The sequence below is a fragment of the Ahaetulla prasina genome, chromosome 1 (assembly GCF_028640845.1).
Source record: "Ahaetulla prasina isolate Xishuangbanna chromosome 1, ASM2864084v1, whole genome shotgun sequence".
In the NCBI taxonomy this organism is placed as follows: Eukaryota; Metazoa; Chordata; class Lepidosauria; order Squamata; family Colubridae; genus Ahaetulla; species Ahaetulla prasina.
In genome coordinates, this window is record NC_080539.1 from 3,675,464 (window position 1) to 3,692,824 (window position 17,361).

The following is a 17,361-nucleotide window of genomic DNA, read 5'->3' on the forward strand; positions in this document are numbered from 1 at the left end:
AAGGAAGGAAGGAAGGAAGGAAGGGATAATTGGACTAATTAGATGATAGACAGATAAGACAGAGATAAGATCAGGTTAGATCAGGGGTCTCCAACCTTGGCAACCTGAAGACTTGTGGACTTCAACTCCCAGAACTCTGAGTTCTGGGAGTTGAATTTTTATTTATTTATTTATTATTTAGATTTTTATACCGCCCTTCTCCCGAAGGACTCAGGGCGGTGTACAGCCAGATTAAAACAGTACAATATACAAATTAAAACCACAGTTAAAATAACGTATTCTATAAATGGCCGAAAATTAAAACCGTCAAATTTGACCCATAAATAAAATACCCCAATTCGCATGAAGTCCACAAGTCTTCAAGTTGCCAAGGTTGGAGACCCCTGGGATAGATAGATAGATAGCCAGAGATAGATAAATGGATGGATGGATGGATGGATGGACGGACAGATATAGCTATAGATACAAATATGATAGATAGATAGATAGATAGATAGATAGATAGATAGATAGATAGAGAGATAGAGAGATAGAGAGATAGATAGAGAGATAAGATAGGTAGGTAGATAGATAAAAGAAAGAAAGAAAGAAAGAAAGGAAGAAAGAAAGAAAGAAAGAAAGAAAGAAAGAAAGAAAGAAAGAAAGAAAGGCAGGCAGGCAGGAAGGAAGGAAGGAAGGAAGGGATAATTGGACCAATTAAATAGATGATAGATAAGAGAGAGATAAGATAGATATAGGTTAGCTAGATAGATGGATGGACAGACAGATATAGGTATGATACAAATATGATAGATAGATAGATAAGATAGATAGATAGATGAGACAGACAGAAAAAGAAAAAGCAAACTACCAAAAGCACAAACCTTCCATCGCCTGAAGCCTCTCGGATCGACGTACCTGAACGCTCATTGGTGGCCGGGAGAGAAAAAGAAAAGCTATCCGTGGGGGGCCCCCCCCAGAAGGGGCGAGGGAGGAGTGGCAAACAACCAGAAAAAGAACCAGGCAAAGTTTACCGACAAGAGCTCTCCCCCTCCCTCCCCTCCAGGCCTGGCAGGGAAAAAAGAAAAAGAAAAAAAGAATTACTACCTGTCCCAGCCAGGTGGTGATTCCGGAGGGGAGGAGGGAGAGAGGGAGGGAGGGAAGGGGGGGGGGGAGTTAAAGTGGAAAGAAAAAAAAAAGAAGAAGATAATAAGGAGGAGGGTGTCGTCCCGGCCACTTTAATCTCCCCAGTGAAGGGAGACGGTCCCTGGCGCATGTGTGCGGCGCTAATCCCCCGACCGGGTTACCCGAGGTGATGCTGCGTCGAGCGAGGGCAGGATTGGCTGTCAGAGCCGCCGGCGTGTTTTTTTTTTCTATGCGGTCAGCTGGGCCAGCCAGGCCACCTGTGATTCAACGGGGAGGCTGACCGAAGGGAGCTCCCCCCTCCACACACGACCCATGCCGAGTTCCCTTCTCCTCCCCCTTTGCAATCTGCAAACTGAGTGGGAGTGTTTTCAATTTTTAATGCATTATTACTACTGCTATTATTATCATCAACTTTTATTCATTAAAACGCGAAACTCAAGTCAACGGAACATTTAAAAATGCATCACAAATATTATTGCCTGGCACTGATGGGTTGCTGCCAGCATCAGCATCATCATCATCATTATCTCTTTTATTCATTAAACATGAAACTCAGCTAACTGAACATTCAAAAATGCGTCACCGATACCACTGACTGGCGCTAACGGCTGATACGGGTTGCTGCCAGCGTCCTAGGTATCAACCAAGTACCTTCTTAAGATGTACGATGTTCCGAGTAGCACAGTTTTTTTGCAGTTCTGCTGGGCTTATTGCTGGAAGGAGCAATTTCTTGATGTATTTTATGATCTATCTATTTTATTTTACTATTGTTATTGTCGTTTACTTTTATTCATTAAACGTGAAACTCAAGTCAACGGAACATTTAAAAATGTATCACAAATATTATTGCCTGGCATTGATGGTTGATATGGGTTGCTGCCAGCATCCACCATCCTGATATCATCATCATCATCATCATCATCATCATCATCATCATCATCATCATCATCACTATTACTACTTCCACTACTACTACTGCTACTTCTTTAGGGGAGCACGAGACAGGTCTGAAGTCTGCCTGGTCTGGGTTCAGTCAACTTTGCCGGTTTGATGCCTTCCAGATGTGGGGTGTCAGGTCGATGCCAGCTGGGAGAACAAGTGGAGGGCAAGGGGCGAGGGTGAGATAGGGCTGGGGGATGATGGGGAGAAGGGGGAGAAGGAGGGTACTCCGACCCAGTGTTTCTCAATCTTAGTAACTTTAAGAGGGGTGGATTTCAGCGCCTAGGATTCCTCAGCCAGCATGCTTTAAAAGGGATGGACTTCCACTCCCAGAATTCCTCAGCCAGCAATGCGTTAAGAGGGATGGACTTCCACTCCCAGAATACCCCAGCCAGCGTGCTTTAAGAGGGAAGGACTTCCACTCCCAGAATTCCCCAGCCAGCCTGCTTTAAGAGGGATGGACTTCCACTCCCAGAATTCCCCAGCCAGCCTGCTTTAAGAGGGATGGACTTCCACTCCCAGAATTCCCCAGCCAGCCTGCTTTAAGAGGGAAGGACTGCCACTCCCAGAATTCCCCAGCCGGCCTGCTTTAAGAGGGAAGGACTTCCACTCCCAGAATCCCCCAGCCAGCCAAGCTTTAAGATGGGTGGACTTTACTTCCAGAATCCCCCAGCCAGCCATGTTTTAAGATGGGTGGACTTCCACTCCCAGAATCCCCCAGCCAGCATGCTTTAAGAGGGCTGGACTTCCACTCCCAGAATTCCCCAGCCAGCGTGCTTTAAGAGGGGAGGACTTCCACTCCCAGAATCCCCCAGCCAGCCTGCTTTAAGAGGGGAGGACTTCCACTCCCAGAATCCCCCACCAGCCTGCTTTAAGAGGGGAGGACTTCCACTCCCAGAATCCCCCAGCCAGCATGCTTTAAGAGGGCTGGACTTCCACTCCCAGAATTCCCCAGCCAGCCTGCTTTAAGAGGGGAGGACTTCCACTCCCAGAATCCCCCAGCCAGCATGCTTTAAGAGGGCTGGACTTCCACTCCCAGAATTCCCCAGCCAGCCTGCTTTAAGAGGGGAGGACTTCCACTCCCAGAATCCCCCAGCCAGCATGCTTTAAGAGGGCTGGACTTCCACTCCCAGAATTCCCCAGCCAGCGTGCTTTAAGAGGGGAGGACTTCCACTCCCAGAATCCCCCAGCCAGCCTGCTTTAAGAGGGGAGGACTTCCACTCCCAGAATCCCCCACCAGCCTGCTTTAAGAGGGGAGGACTTCCACTCCCAGAATCCCCCAGCCAGCATGCTTTAAGAGGGCTGGACTTCCACTCCCAGAATCCCCCAGCCAGCCTGCTTTAAGAGGGGAGGACTTCCACTCCCAGAATCCCCCAGCCAGCCTGCTTTAAGAGGGGAGGACTTCCACTCCCAGAATCCCCCAGCCAGCATGCTTTAAGAGGGCTGGACTTCCACTCCCAGAATTCCCCAGCCAGCCTGCTTTAAGAGGGGAGGACTTCCACTCCCAGAATCCCCCAGCCAGCATGCTTTAAGAGGGCTGGACTTCCACTCCCAGAATTCCCCAGCCAGCCTGCTTTAAGAGGGAAGGACTTCCACTCCCAGAATTCCCCAGCCGGCCTGCTTTAAGAGGGAAGGACTTCCACTCCCAGAATCCCCCAGCCAGCATGCTTTAAGAGGGAAGGACTTCCACTCCCAGAATCCCCCAGCCAGCCAAGCTTTAAGATGGGTGGACTTTACTTCCAGAATCCCCCAGCCAGCCATGTTTTAAGATGGGTGGACTTCCACTCCCAGAATCCCCCAGCCAGCATGCTGTAAGAGGGCTGGACTTCCACTCCCAGAATCCCCCAGGCAGCCATTTTTTAAGATGGGTGGACTTCCACTCCCAGAATCCCCCAGCCAGCCTGCTTTAAGAGGGGAGGACTTCCACTCCCAGAATCCCCCAGCCAGCCTGCTTTAAGAGGGGAGGACTTCCACTCCCAGAATCCCCCAGCCAGCCTGCTTTAAGAGGGGAGGACTTCCACTCCCAGAATTCCCCAGCCAGCGTGCTTTAAGAGGGGAGGACTTCCACTCCCAGAATCCCCCAGCCAGCCTGCTTTAAGAGGGGAGGACTTCCACTCCCAGAATTCCCCAGCCAGCATGCTTTAAGAGGGCTGGACTTCCACTCCCAGAATCCCCCAGCCAGCCATGTTTTAAGAGGGCTGGACTTCCACTCCCAGAATCCCCCAGCCAGCATGCTTTAAGGGGGGTGGGCTTCCACTCCCAGAATCCCCCATCCAGCCATGCTTTAAGAGGGGAGGACTTCCACTCCCAGAATTCCCCAGTCAGCATGCTTTTAAGAGGGGAGGACTTCCACTCCCAGAATCCCCCAGCCAGCCTGCTTTAAGAGGGGAGGACTTCCACTCCCAGAATTCCCCAGCCAGCGTGCTTTAAGAGGGGAGGACTTCCACTCCCAGAATTCCCCAACCAGCATTCTTTTGTTATACATGGTTGACTCGGGAATTCTGGGAGCTGAAGTGCACCCTGCCTCAAGTTGCCACAGTTGAGAAATATTAAACTAGGATATAAGAGGAGGGGAGATAGTTGGCCCTTTTTCAGACTTACGACCGCTGTCGCGCTCCCCATGGTCCCGTGATCAAAACTCAGCCGCTCGGCAACTGTCTCATCTTTATGACGGTCGCACTGTCCCAGGGTAACGTGATCCCCTTTTGTGACCTTCTCACCAGCGAAGTCCATGGGTAAACCAGGACTTAACAACCGTGCGACTTAACTTAACCACTCCGCTGATTCGCTTAACAACAGCAACAAGAAAGGTCGTAAAACGGGACAAAACTCACTTCGCAGCTGCCTCGCTGAAGAACATGAATTTTGGACTCCGCTACGATTGCGAGTCGAAGGGCTATCTGTACAATTGTGTAGCACAGCATAGCTGGCTGGAGAATTCTGGGAGTTGAAGTCCACAAGTCTTAAAGCCGCCAAGTTTGAAGACCTCTGCTTTAAAGTTACAATGGTACTCCAAAGTCTGATCCTCGCACTTATGACCAGTCCTCACACTTATAACCAACGCAATACCCCCTCATCCCACCATGGTCACTGAATCTAATTCGGCCGCTTGGCAAACAACTTGCCTTTACAACTGGTTTCAATGTTCTGCCATGCTGTGCTCTTGATTTGAAACCTTTTTGCGGCCGTTCACGAAACGTCCAATAGAAAACCCCACTGAGCTCAGAGGGCAGCAAGGATCCTCTAGTCCTCCTCCTCCCTTCCAACACTGATGATATTCCCTAGTTGGGTCACGAAACGTCCAAAAGAAAACCCCACCGAGCTCAAGAGACCCACAAGGACCCCACAATCCAACCCTGAGCTACAAATATTCGCTTCGATTCGATGCCATAAAATCAACTTATGAGATACACAACTACTTATATGCATTGGAGCCACAGGAAGAAACTTTCAGTGGGTTTTCCCCCCCCGCCCCCCCATCTCCAAAATGAACCTTCAGACTGAGCAAAACCAGATTTGGACGAAAAACGACCTAACATGCCCCCCCCTCCCATCCCTTATGCTCCCCCTCCCTGAAAAAAAAACCACCATGCTCAAAAATTGAGGGTTTTTTTTAAAATTCCTTGATTTGAAACCTTTTTTTTACCAGTTTACGTTTTTAAAAAACAAAAACAAAACACCCATTGGGAAGAATCGTTTCACACTGATGACTGCCGCCTCCGCTTAAAAACCAGGAATGCGCTTAACAAGACTTGACTTGCTTAATGGCCATCGTGAAAAGGGAGGTAAAATCGAGTCTAACTCGACTTACGACCGCAATGACTTACACTGGAAATTCTGATCCAATTCTGGTCCTGAGTCAATCAAACCGAATAGAGCTGGAAGGGGCCTTGGAGGTCTTCTAGTCCAGCCCCCTGCTTAAGCCAGAAAAACCCAGTACTGTTTCAGACAAATGGGTGTCCAGTCTATTTTTGAAAACCTCCAGTGTTGAAGCACCCACAACTTCTGGTGGCAAGCTGTTCCACTGGTTATTTGTTCTGACTGTCGGGAAATTTCTCCTTAATTCCAGGTTGCTTCTCTCCTTGATTGGTTTCCATCCATTGCTTTTAGTCCTGCCTTCTGGTGCTTTGGAGAATAGTGTGACTCCCTCTTCTTTGTGGCAACCCCTGAGATATTCGAAAACAGCTATCATGTCCCCCCCCAGTCCTTCTTTTCTCTAGACTGGCCAAACCCAAATCCTGCAACCCTTCTTCATATGTTTTAGTCTCCAGGCCTTTAATCGTCTTCGTTGCTCTTCTCTGCACTTTTTCCAAAGATCTCAATATCTTTTTTTGCAATATGGCGACCAAAACTTTGGGGGGTTGAGGATAGAGGATGGAGTGATGGTTAATGTACAGGGATTATTGAAGATGTATAAATATAATTAATGTAGGGTCGGGTCTGCCCAGTTACCATTTTAGAACGGTGGGGAGGGAGAAAAGAGGAGATAGTAGGAGGTAGGAAAGAGGAGAAGAGGAAGGAAGAGGGGTAGAAGAGGGAGAAGGAAGGTGTAGGGTGGAGGGAGGAGAGGATATAGATAAGAGGAGAGGAAGGTCTGGAAAGTAGAAGAAGGTAGAAGAGGGAAGAGTGTTAAAAAGGGGGGTGGTGACTGGGCAAGCCTGACTAATTGTATATAACTGTACATTGGATGAGCTGTTTGATATGATTGTAAAAATAAAACTTTTTTATGAAAAAAAAAAAAACTGGTCGCCATATTCCAGGCGTGGCTTTACTAAGACGGCTTTATAAAGTGGTACCCAAATTTGATTCTATGCCTCTGTTTACACAACCAAGAACTGTATTCATTTTCGTGGCTCCTGGTTAAGTGGCCGTCCACTAGGACTCCAAAGTCCATCTCGCAGGTACTGTTTTTGAGCTCAGGTTTTGCCTAATCTGTGCTTGTACCTTTGGCTTTTTCCTGCCCAGGTGTAAAACCTTTGCTTTTCTCCACACTGAATTTCATGTTGTTGGACAGGGCCCGTTGTTCACGTCTGTCGAGATTTTATAGGCCTGATGGCTAACCTATGTCACCCCAGTTTTTTTTTAAATTTCCATTTATATCCCGCCCTTCTCCGAAGACTCAGGGAGGCTTACACTATGTTAAGCAATAATCTTCATCCAATTGTATATTATATACAAAGTAAACTTTTTTATTGCCCTCAACAATCTGGGTCCTCATTTTACCTACCTTATAAAGGATGGAAGGCTGAGTCAACCTTGGGCCTGGTGGGACTTGAACCTGCAGTAATTGCAAGCAGCTGTATTACTAACAGACTGTCTTAGCAGTCTGCGCCACTCAAGGACTTCTGGCTCCTGGTTAAGTGGTCATCCACTAGGACTCCAAAGTCCATCTCACAGGTACTTTTTTTTTTATATCTTTCTCTTTTTTTCCTACCTATTTTCTTCCTTCACTCTCTCCTCTCCCTTTCCATTCCCTTCTGAAATGGCAGCTGAGCAGCCCCGATTTCATTTCAAATTATTTCTATTTCTTAATTACATATCTTCAATCATTCCTTTACATTGATCCTTCATCTCCCCTCTCCCCTTCCCTCCCTCCCCTCCCACCCCGAGACTTCCCAGAACAAAGTACAGGGTATAAGATTAACAATCATAAATTAAAATACAACATAAGTCATAATCCATAGTCACTCCTCTCTAAGACCTTAACTCCCTTCCAGAAACAAAAAAGTACATTCTTCTTCCAGTCCATTATATATCAGTCCATTCCACTCCTAAAATCTTCAGAATCTTCCAATTAAATTAGTATTTCCAGTTCATCAATAAAATACAGTTTTTAATATCCAATCTTCATCAATTAACACCAAATATATATTAATCCATTCCACTCCTGAAGTCTTCAGAATCTTATAGTTTTTAATATCCAATCTTCATCGATCAAGACCAAGACGATATTCCATCTTCCAGTATTCATCAGAAATTCTTTTATAATATACCTTTCTTCCTTAAACAGTCTCCCAAATATAATTCATGTTTCCAGCTTAAATTCTTAAATGTTTATCCAATCTCCAAAAATAAACAATATTCTATCTTCTCATATCTTTAATATCACTTACATAAATCAAATAACATTGCTAATATTAATATTTCTTCAATTTACCTTACATCTGTCAAATAACATTATTAAAATTATAACTTATATCCAAAATATATCAATTATAACAATTAAATTCTATTTAACCAAATACCAACATTACATCCATAAATTTTTCTATCTGTCCTCCAAAAGTTAAACAATATTCCATCTTCCCATTCCTTTATACCTCACATATATCAAATAGTAACACCTTATACCCAAAATAAGTCAGTTGTAAAAATTAAACCCTATATATATATATATTAAAAAAAAATACCATCAAAATCACATCTTAAGCATTCTCCTTCCCCTTGTCTTCTATCTTACACATTTTCCACCATCTGCTCACCAATCAGCTTAACATCTAACAATAAAGAATTTCCGATTTTTAATATATTGGTGTAAAAATCTCTTGTTTAAAAACTTATTAAAAGATAAGCCTCCAAAAGTTCCTATAAAAAAAATAATTCCATATTTGAAGAAGTTTCCAAGATTTTAGTAGTTAGTTCTGTTTGCTTAAGAGCCATTCTTAAACTGTAAAATCTACCAAAAAGAGAAAAAAAATCAATAAACTTTTCTTCTTAAACATTGTGATAAAGAAAAAGGTAAAAAGAAAAAAAAATCATTAACAGTTCTTATTCATTCCATTTAAAAAGTAGCTTGTTATGTTCTTCTCTTCCTTTGTCCTTTTATAGTTTCACTTTCCTTTGTATATTGCAAACGCCATTTAAAATCCACTCAAGTTGAAAGTTAGTTCAAAGGAAAGCTATTTAAGAGCTGAAGTTAAGATTTATTACTTGCAAATTCTTGCTAGTCCTCCTACTTTGTTCTGTCTGTGTTGAGTTCTCTTTAAAAATAAATCTTGGCACAGAGATGGTCACGGCTTCTCGTTCTGTATAAACAGAAGCACCCTGGGCACGGAGCTTCGTCAGGCTAAAGGGGAGCTCTCACCCTTCGATCCCCTGGTTAAATTCCAGGGGCTCCCGGGGAGCTCTACCCAAACCTGACCACTCTTCCCTCCCCCTTCTCCCGGGGGAGAGAATTCCAAACCGTTTGACAGCCCATTTACGCTGTTAGGGATGGTTTGATGAAACCCAGGGCAGACGATCCCAAAGGAACGTCCACGAAGCCTGCGTTGCCAGCGGAAGTCCTCGCAGGTACTGTTTTTGAGCTCAGGTTTTGCCTAATCTGTTCTTGTACCTTTGCTTTTTCCTGCCCAGGTGTAAAACCTTTGCTTTTCTCCACACTGAATTTCATGTTGTTGGACAGGGCCCGTTGTTCAAGTCTGCAGAAATTTTATAGGCGTGATGGCTAACCTATGTCACCCCAGTTCACCTCTGCCAGCTAGTCTTTGGGTCTGTCATCTCCCACTCCTCCTCTGACGGCCGGGTCGGGGAAGTCTGTATCAAGCGTGGCCACGAACCCTCTGCAGCTTTGCCAAATTCCTGTCAGAGTCCTCAGGGCAGGCAGGAATCCAAGGTGTGCCTTCAGCAACCAGATGAGACTTTGCCTGACTCAAAGAATGCCAGAAAGCAGATCCTTTATATAGGCCATGGGGTGTGACTCCATGACTCAGCACTTATCCAGGCCTGCCCCTCCCTTCCTTTTGCTGACGTCGTCTCTCCATTCTCCGGAAGCGAGGATCAGCCCACCTTTCATCTTCTTGCTCAGCTGCTGGCAATTCTAGCTCGTGGCTGGCTTCAGGCGCACATGCTATAGGAGGGAGGTTTGTTTGCTCAGTCTGTCCGGGCATGGTGCCAGGGCTGGGGGCTGGAGGCATACCAGGCCATTCTTCTTCACTATCAGCCTCTGGCTGATATAGCAGGAGATGGGACGGGCCCGGCTGTGGAGAGGGGGGTGGACGAGGCACAACAGGGTCTCTACCATGCGTGCGCGGGGAGCATGGCGCATGCGGGGGCCCGCATGTGGATGCGTGGGGGCAGGGAGTGTGCGGGGGCCGTGTGTGCATGCGAAGGGGCGGGCCACATGTACAGGAGCCATGTGTGCATTGCATTTGGGGGATTCGGGCACGTGCTTTGGGGAAAAGGTTAGCCACCATTGTCTTATAGTGGCTTCACCTCCAGCACTGTTTTTTTTGAACTAAAAGCATGCCAGTTCAAAGCAATAAACCGCATAATTAAAAACTTTAGTGCCCTAGGCTTCCTTCGGCCCGCAACCTCTACCCAAACCTGGAAACAATCTGAACACAATGATTGCAGTAAGAACATTGACCAATGACACACACTGTATTGAAAACAACACGAGGAATGCCCCGCTTAACCGACTGAAAAACTAGCAACGCACCCAAAAAAACCCCACCAAAATGCAACAGGGAAATCCGGCAGAAATAATAACTAACTGAGGCCTCTCGAGTTAAAATGTGACCCTCGGTAATTAAGGGTGGTGGTTATTAATTAACCATGTAAAAGCTTTAGCGGAACTCATCAAAACCTGGTGCTTGTAGTTGGGAGAACGAAATTTTTTATTTTTTTATTTATTTATTATTTTGATTTCTATAACGCCCTTCTCCCAAAGGACTCAGGGTGGTTTACAGCCAAATAAAACAACAGATACAAAAATTAAAAACTAATTTAAAAATCTAATTCAAATTTGGCTGAGCACTGTAAAAATCCAATAAAACCCCCCATTAAAAACCGTTAGGCCAGTCCCGCGCAATGGAACAGAAACGTCTTCAGCTCGTGTCGAAAGGTCCGGAGATCAGGGAGTTGGCGGATCCCTAGAGGTAGCTCGTTCCAGAGGGCTGGAGCCCCCACAGAGAAGGCCCTCCCCCTGGGGGTCGCCAGCCGACATTGTCTGGCCGACGGCACCCTGAGGAGACCCTCCCTATGGGAGCACACTGGTCGATGGGAGACCGCCGGTAGCAGCAGGCAGTCCCGTAAATAACCCGGTCCTATGCCATGGAGCGCTTTAAAGGTGGTAACTAACACCTTGAATTGCACCCGTAAGACCACCAGAAGCCAGTGCAGCCTGCGCAGGATAGGTGTTATATGGGAGCCTTGAGTTGCTCCCTCTATCACCCGCGCGGCCGCATTCTGGACCAGTTGGAGCCTCCGGGTGCTCTTCAAGGGGAGCCCCATGTAGAGAGCGTTGCAGTAGTCCAGGCGGGAAGTGACGAGGGCATGAGTGACTGTGCATAGGGAATCCCGGTCTAAGAAGGGACGCGAACCTGATAAAAAGCTCCTCTGGCGACGGCCGTGCATCCAGAAGGACGCCTAGAGTGAGAGTGAGCTCCCAGAATTCCTCAACCAGCCAGGCTTTAAGAGGGGTGGACTTCCAGGCTGGACTTCTACTCCCAGAATTCCCCTGCCAGCATGGTTTAAAAGGGGTGAACTCCAACTCCCAGAATTCCCCAGCCAGCATGCTTTAAGAGGGGTGGACTTCTACTCCCAGAATCCCCCAGACAGCATAGTTTTGTTATATGTGGCTGGCTGGGGAATTCTGGGAGTTGAAATCCCCCTATCCTCAGGTTACCAAGTTTGAGAAACATTGCACTAGGACATAAGAGAAGAACAGTTAAACCACAATCAGATAGAATTAACAGAATTGGAAGGGACTTCGGAGGTCTTCTAGTCCAACCCCCTTGCTCAGGCAGGAAACCCTACAATTCTTACAAGATTCTCTCATATGGAAGCCAGTCCCAGCAACTTGGATCTGCCGGTTTGATCTACCAAGTGGAGAGTTGAAATCCACTCCTGGTGACTAGCTAGGAAACCTAGACATTATAGAACAGGGATCTCCAACCTTGGTCCCTTTAAGACGTGTGGACTTCAACTCCCAGAGTCCCTCAGCCAGCAAAGCTGGCTGAGGAACTCTGGGAGTTGAAGTCCACACGTCTTAAAGGGACCAAGGTTGGAGACCCCTGTTATACAGAACAAATACTGGTCCTGATGGTGCCCAATTTTATTCGCACGGCTGATACACAATATCCGGAAGTCGCTTCACAACCATGTTTGGCCAACGTGACAAAAGTCTTCTTCACACACAGGTAGTCCTCGACTTACAACAGTTTGTTTAGTGACCGCTCAGTTACAACGGCCCTGAAAAAGGTGACTTAGGGCCAGTATTCACCAGGATCACACGATCAAAATTCAGACGCTTGGCAAGTGACTCGTATTTGTGACGGTCGCAGTGTTCCGGGCTTACGTGATCCCCTTTTGCGACTTTCCGACAAGCGACGTCAAGTGGAGGGGGGGGAGCCAGATTCACAATTGCGTCGCTAATTTAAGAGCTGCGGTGATTCGCTTAACAACGATGGCAAGAGAGGTTGTAAAATGGGGCAAAACCAGGGGTAGCGATGGGGGCGGGTAGTTCGGAGAACCGGTAGCAAAAATCCCTGCCCACCTCCACTGTCCATGCCTCGCTATTCGTCTTCTCTGTCCCTGAAGCTCTCGGTGGTGATATAGCTGCAAACGGCCTTAAACGACTGCCGCGGCGATTCAAAGGGCCGCACTACAGTTGATCAGTCCTGTAGGCGGCTAGTAGACCGATGCCTCTACTTTTAAAGAAGGTAGACCAGTGCGCTCCCAAAAAAAGGCAATTAGTAGACCGATGCCTCTACTTTTAAAGAAGGTAGACCAGTGCGCTCCCAAAAAAAGGCAATTAGTAGACCGATGCCTCTACTTTTAAAGAAGGTAGACCAGTGCGCTCCCAAAAAAAGGCAATTAGTAGACCGATGCCTCTACTTTTAAAGAAGGTAGACCAGTGTGCTCCCAAAAAAAGGCAATTAGTAGACCGATGCCTCTACTTTTAAAGAAGGTAGACCAGTGTGTTCCCAAAAAAAGGCAATTAGTAGACCGATGCCTCTACTTTTAAAGAAGGTAGACCAGTGCGCTCCCAAAAAAAGGCAATTAGTAGACCGATGCCTCTACTTTTAAAGAAGGTAGACCAGTGCGCTCCCAAAAAAAGGCAATTAGTAGACCGATGCCTCTACTTTTAAAGAAGGTAGACCAGTGCGCTCCCAAAAAAAGGCAATTAGTAGACCGATGCCTCTACTTTTAAAGAAGGTAGACCAGTGCGCTCCCAAAAAAAGGCAATTAGTAGACCGATGCCTCTACTTTTAAAGAAGGTAGACCAGTGCGCTCCCAAAAAAAGGCAATTAGTAGACCGGTGCCTCTACTTTTAAAGAAGGTAGACCAGTGCGCTCCCAAAAAAAGGCAATTAGTAGACCGATGCCTCTACTTTTAAAGAAGGTAGACCAGTGTGCTCCCAAAAAAAGGCAATTAGTAGACCGATGCCTCTACTTTTAAAGAAGGTAGACCAGTGTGCTCCCAAAAAAAGGCAATTAGTAGACCGGTGCCTCTACTTTTAAAGAAGGTAGACCAGTGCGCTCCCAAAAAAAGGCAATTAGTAGACCGATGCCTCTACTTTTAAAGAAGGTAGACCAGTGTGCTCCCAAAAAAAGGCAATTAGTAGACCGGTGCCTCTACTTTTAAAGAAGGTAGACCAGTGTGCTCCCAAAAAAAGGCAATTAGTAGACCGGTGCCTCTACTTTTAAAGAAGGTAGACCAGTGCGTTCCCAAAAAAAGGCAATTAGTAGACCGGTGCCTCTACTTTTAAAGAAGGTAGACCAGTGCGCTCCCAAGTTTTGTATACTTTATTATTTTTATTATTTATTATTTATTGGCCATGCCCATTCAGTCACCTGACCACCAAGCTACGCCCACCAATTAAGCCACGCCCACAGAAGGAAAAAAATTTTAGATTTCACCCCTGGGCAAAACTCAGTCTCACTCAGCAACAGAAATTTCGGGCTAATTGTGGTCGTAAGCAGAGGTGGAATTCAGCCGGTTTAGACCTGTTCGCCCGAACCGGTAGCCGAAATTCTGTTTTCCAAGTCGTGCTATTTAGGCACGTTTTTGAAGTCGCACGCGGCAGCAAAGCATTTGCACGGAAGGCCAGGCGCATGAGTGGACACGCACGCACGTTCACATTTGAGACCCGGTAGGGAAAGTAAGCAAATACCACCCCTGGTCGTAAGTCGAGGACTACCTGTATAACAAACCCAAGAATGTACACAGACACACAGCCAAAGGTGGAAAGCATCTTTCCTCGCCGAACTGAACACAGCTAATCACCATCTTTGCCCAATACAGGTGAATACATTCCCAAAAAGAAGCACCATGAAAAACCAGCCTTCCCCACTGGAAGAACATCAGGGACTAGAAACTCCAAAGGCAACTCACCTGGTTTCTCCCTCGCCGCTTGCCGTAGTTCCGTCGCACCAGGGCCTTGTAGTTTTCGTTTTTCTTAGTCAAATAGTAATACAAAACGCAGTCCGGCACATTCTGCAGAAAGGCCAATGGGGAGAAATGCTCTTAAAATAAGAAAATTTTCCTAAAGCAGGAAAGCCAGGCAGGACTTTTGACTGACATTCGGCGCAACAAACAAAGCCACGATGTGCAAATAACAGAGGTGCAGGACAGCCGTTTCCCATCGGATGTTAGGAAAAAAAATGTTCCTGGCGCCTGAATTTTGTATTTTGCACAGTGTTGTGTTGTTGCGTGTTGTGTATTATTAGATTGTATTTTGTATTGACTTTTCTGTTGTGCATTGTGTTGTGTAGTGTATTTTACTGAGTTTTGTATTGTGTATTGCGTAACAGTATTGCGTTGTTGCATATTGTGTATTGGATTGGATTGAGTTCTGTATTTTGTACAGTTGCGTTGTTGCCTACTGTGTATTATTGGATTTTATTGGATAATATTTTGTATTGAGTTTAATATTATGTATAGTGTTGTATTGTTGCGTATTGTGTATTATCGGATTGTATTTTGTATTGACTTTTGTGTTGTGTATTGTGTTGTGTAGTGTATTTTATTTTTGTATTGTGTATTGCATAACAGTATTGCGTTGTTGCCTATTGTGTATTGGATTGGATTGTACAGTGTTGTGTTGTTGCGTATTGTGTATTATCGGATTGTATTTTGTATTGACTTTTGTGTTGCGTATTGTGTTGTGTAGTGTATTTTATTTTTGTATTGTGTATTGCATAACAGTATTGCGTTGTTGCCTATTGTGTATTGGATTGGATTGTAGTGTTGTGTTGTTGCGTGTTGTATATTATTAGATTGTATTTTGTATTGACTTTTCTGTTGTGCATTGTGTTCTGTAGGGTATTTTATTGAGTTTTGTATTGTGTATTGCGTAACAGTATTGCATTGTTGCATATTGTGTATTGGATTGGATTGAGTTCTGTATTTTGTACAGTTGCGTTGTTGCCTACTGTGTATTATTGGATTTTATTGGATAGTATTTTGTATTGAGTTTAATATTATGTACAGTGTTGTATTGTTGCGTATTGTATTATCGGATTGTATTTTGTATTGACTTTTGTGTTGTGTATTGTGTTGTGTAGTGTATTTTATTTTTGTATTGTGTATTGCATAACAGTATTGCGTTGTTGCCTATTGTGTATTGGATTGGATTGTACAGTGTTGTGTTGTTGCGTATTGTGTATTATCGGATTGTATTTTGTATTGACTTTTGTGTTGCGTATTGTGTATTGTGTTGTGTAGTGTATTTTATTTTTGTATTGTGTATTGCATAACAGTATTGCGTTGTTGCCTATTGTGTATTGGATTGGATTGTAGTGTTGTGTTGTTGCGTGTTGTATATTATTAGATTGTATTTTGTATTGACTTTTCTGTTGTGCATTGTGTTCTGTAGGGTATTTTATTGAGTTTTGTATTGTGTATTGCGTAACAGTATTGCATTGTTGCATATTGTGTATTGGATTGGATTGAGTTCTGTATTTTGTACAGTTGCGTTGTTGCCTACTGTGTATTATTGGATTTTATTGGATAGTATTTTGTATTGAGTTTAATATTATGTACAGTGTTGTATTGTTGCGTATTGTGTATTATCGGATTGTATTTTGTATTGACTTTTGTGTTGTGTATTGTGTTGTGTAGTGTATTTTATTTTTGTATTGTGTATTGCATAACAGTATTGCGTTGTTGCCTATTGTGTATTGGATTGGATTGTACAGTGTTGTGTTGTTGCGTATTGTGTATTATCGGATTGTATTTTGTATTGACTTTTGTGTTGTGTATTGTGTTGTGTAGTGTATTTTATTTTTGTATTGTATATTGCGTAACAGTATTGCGTTGTTGCCTATTGTGTATTGGATTGGATTGTACAGTGTTGTGTTGTTGCCTATTGTGTATTACTGGATTTTATTGGATTGTATTTTGTATTGAGTTTAGTATTGTGTATAGTGTTGTGTTGTTGCGAATTGTGTATTATTGTATTGTACTGAATGGCATTGAATTGCATTGTATTATATTGTATTGAATTGAACTGTATTGAATGTAACCTGCCTTTATCATTTTTTACAAATGATCAAGGTGGTAAACATATCCAACACACACCCTATTTTCACCACAACAACCCTACGAGGTGGGTTGGGCTGAGAGAGAGGAACTGGGCCAAAGTCACCCAGCTGGCTAAGGTGGGACTAGAATTCACCGTCTCTGCAGGTGCATAAATGCTGGCTTTGAAATCAGGACATGGTGAGTTCTAGTTCCGCCTTAGGCATGAAAGCTGACTGGGTAACTTTCAGCCAATCACTAGGAGACTGTGAGTTCTAGTTCCGCCTTAGGCATGAAAGCTGACTGGGTAACTTTCAGCCAATCACCAGGTGACTGAGTGAGTTCTAGTTCTGCCTTAGACATGTAACCCATATGGATAACCCCGAGCCAATCACCTGGAGATGGTGCTTCCACCTTAGGCATGAAAAATGTTGTGGCTCCAGCCCCCACCCCACCCCCGGGCCTGGCCCCCTGCCAGAGAGTGACTCAGAGAGTGAGAGGGAAGGGCTGTCAGGGCTTCCTTCTGCAGGGCCAGCCTCTCTGGCTCAGCTCCAGGAGCCAGAGGCAGGCCAGGTGGAGGAGGTGACGAGGCCTCCGTCTCCTGTATCTCCCCCCGCCCAGGCAACGCTTCCAGACCCAGCTGTGGACAATCAGTCCTGGTTAGATCCCAGGTTTCGTAGACAGTAGAGGCGGGAACAACAAAAGAAGGGGTGAGGCAGGCCTAGAGAGTGCTGAGTCACAGAGCCACACCCCACAGGGTATAAAAGCAGGAGGGGCTCCTCTACTACTTCCTGACGGACAAAGCAAACTGACTGGAGAAAACTTGAGCTGAAC

General features: G+C 45.2%; 1 protein-coding gene across 1 annotated transcript in view; it reads right to left on the reverse strand.

Annotated features, from left to right (window-relative positions):
- NCOR1 (nuclear receptor corepressor 1) overlaps positions 1 to 17,361 on the reverse strand; it is a 195,279-nt gene that overhangs the window by 114,980 nt on the left and 62,938 nt on the right. Inside the window, exon 14 of the mRNA XM_058163993.1 lies at positions 14,401 to 14,502. Within this exon, the coding sequence (XP_058019976.1) occupies positions 14,401 to 14,502 (102 nt within the window). The remainder of the gene's footprint in view (positions 1 to 14,400; positions 14,503 to 17,361) is intronic.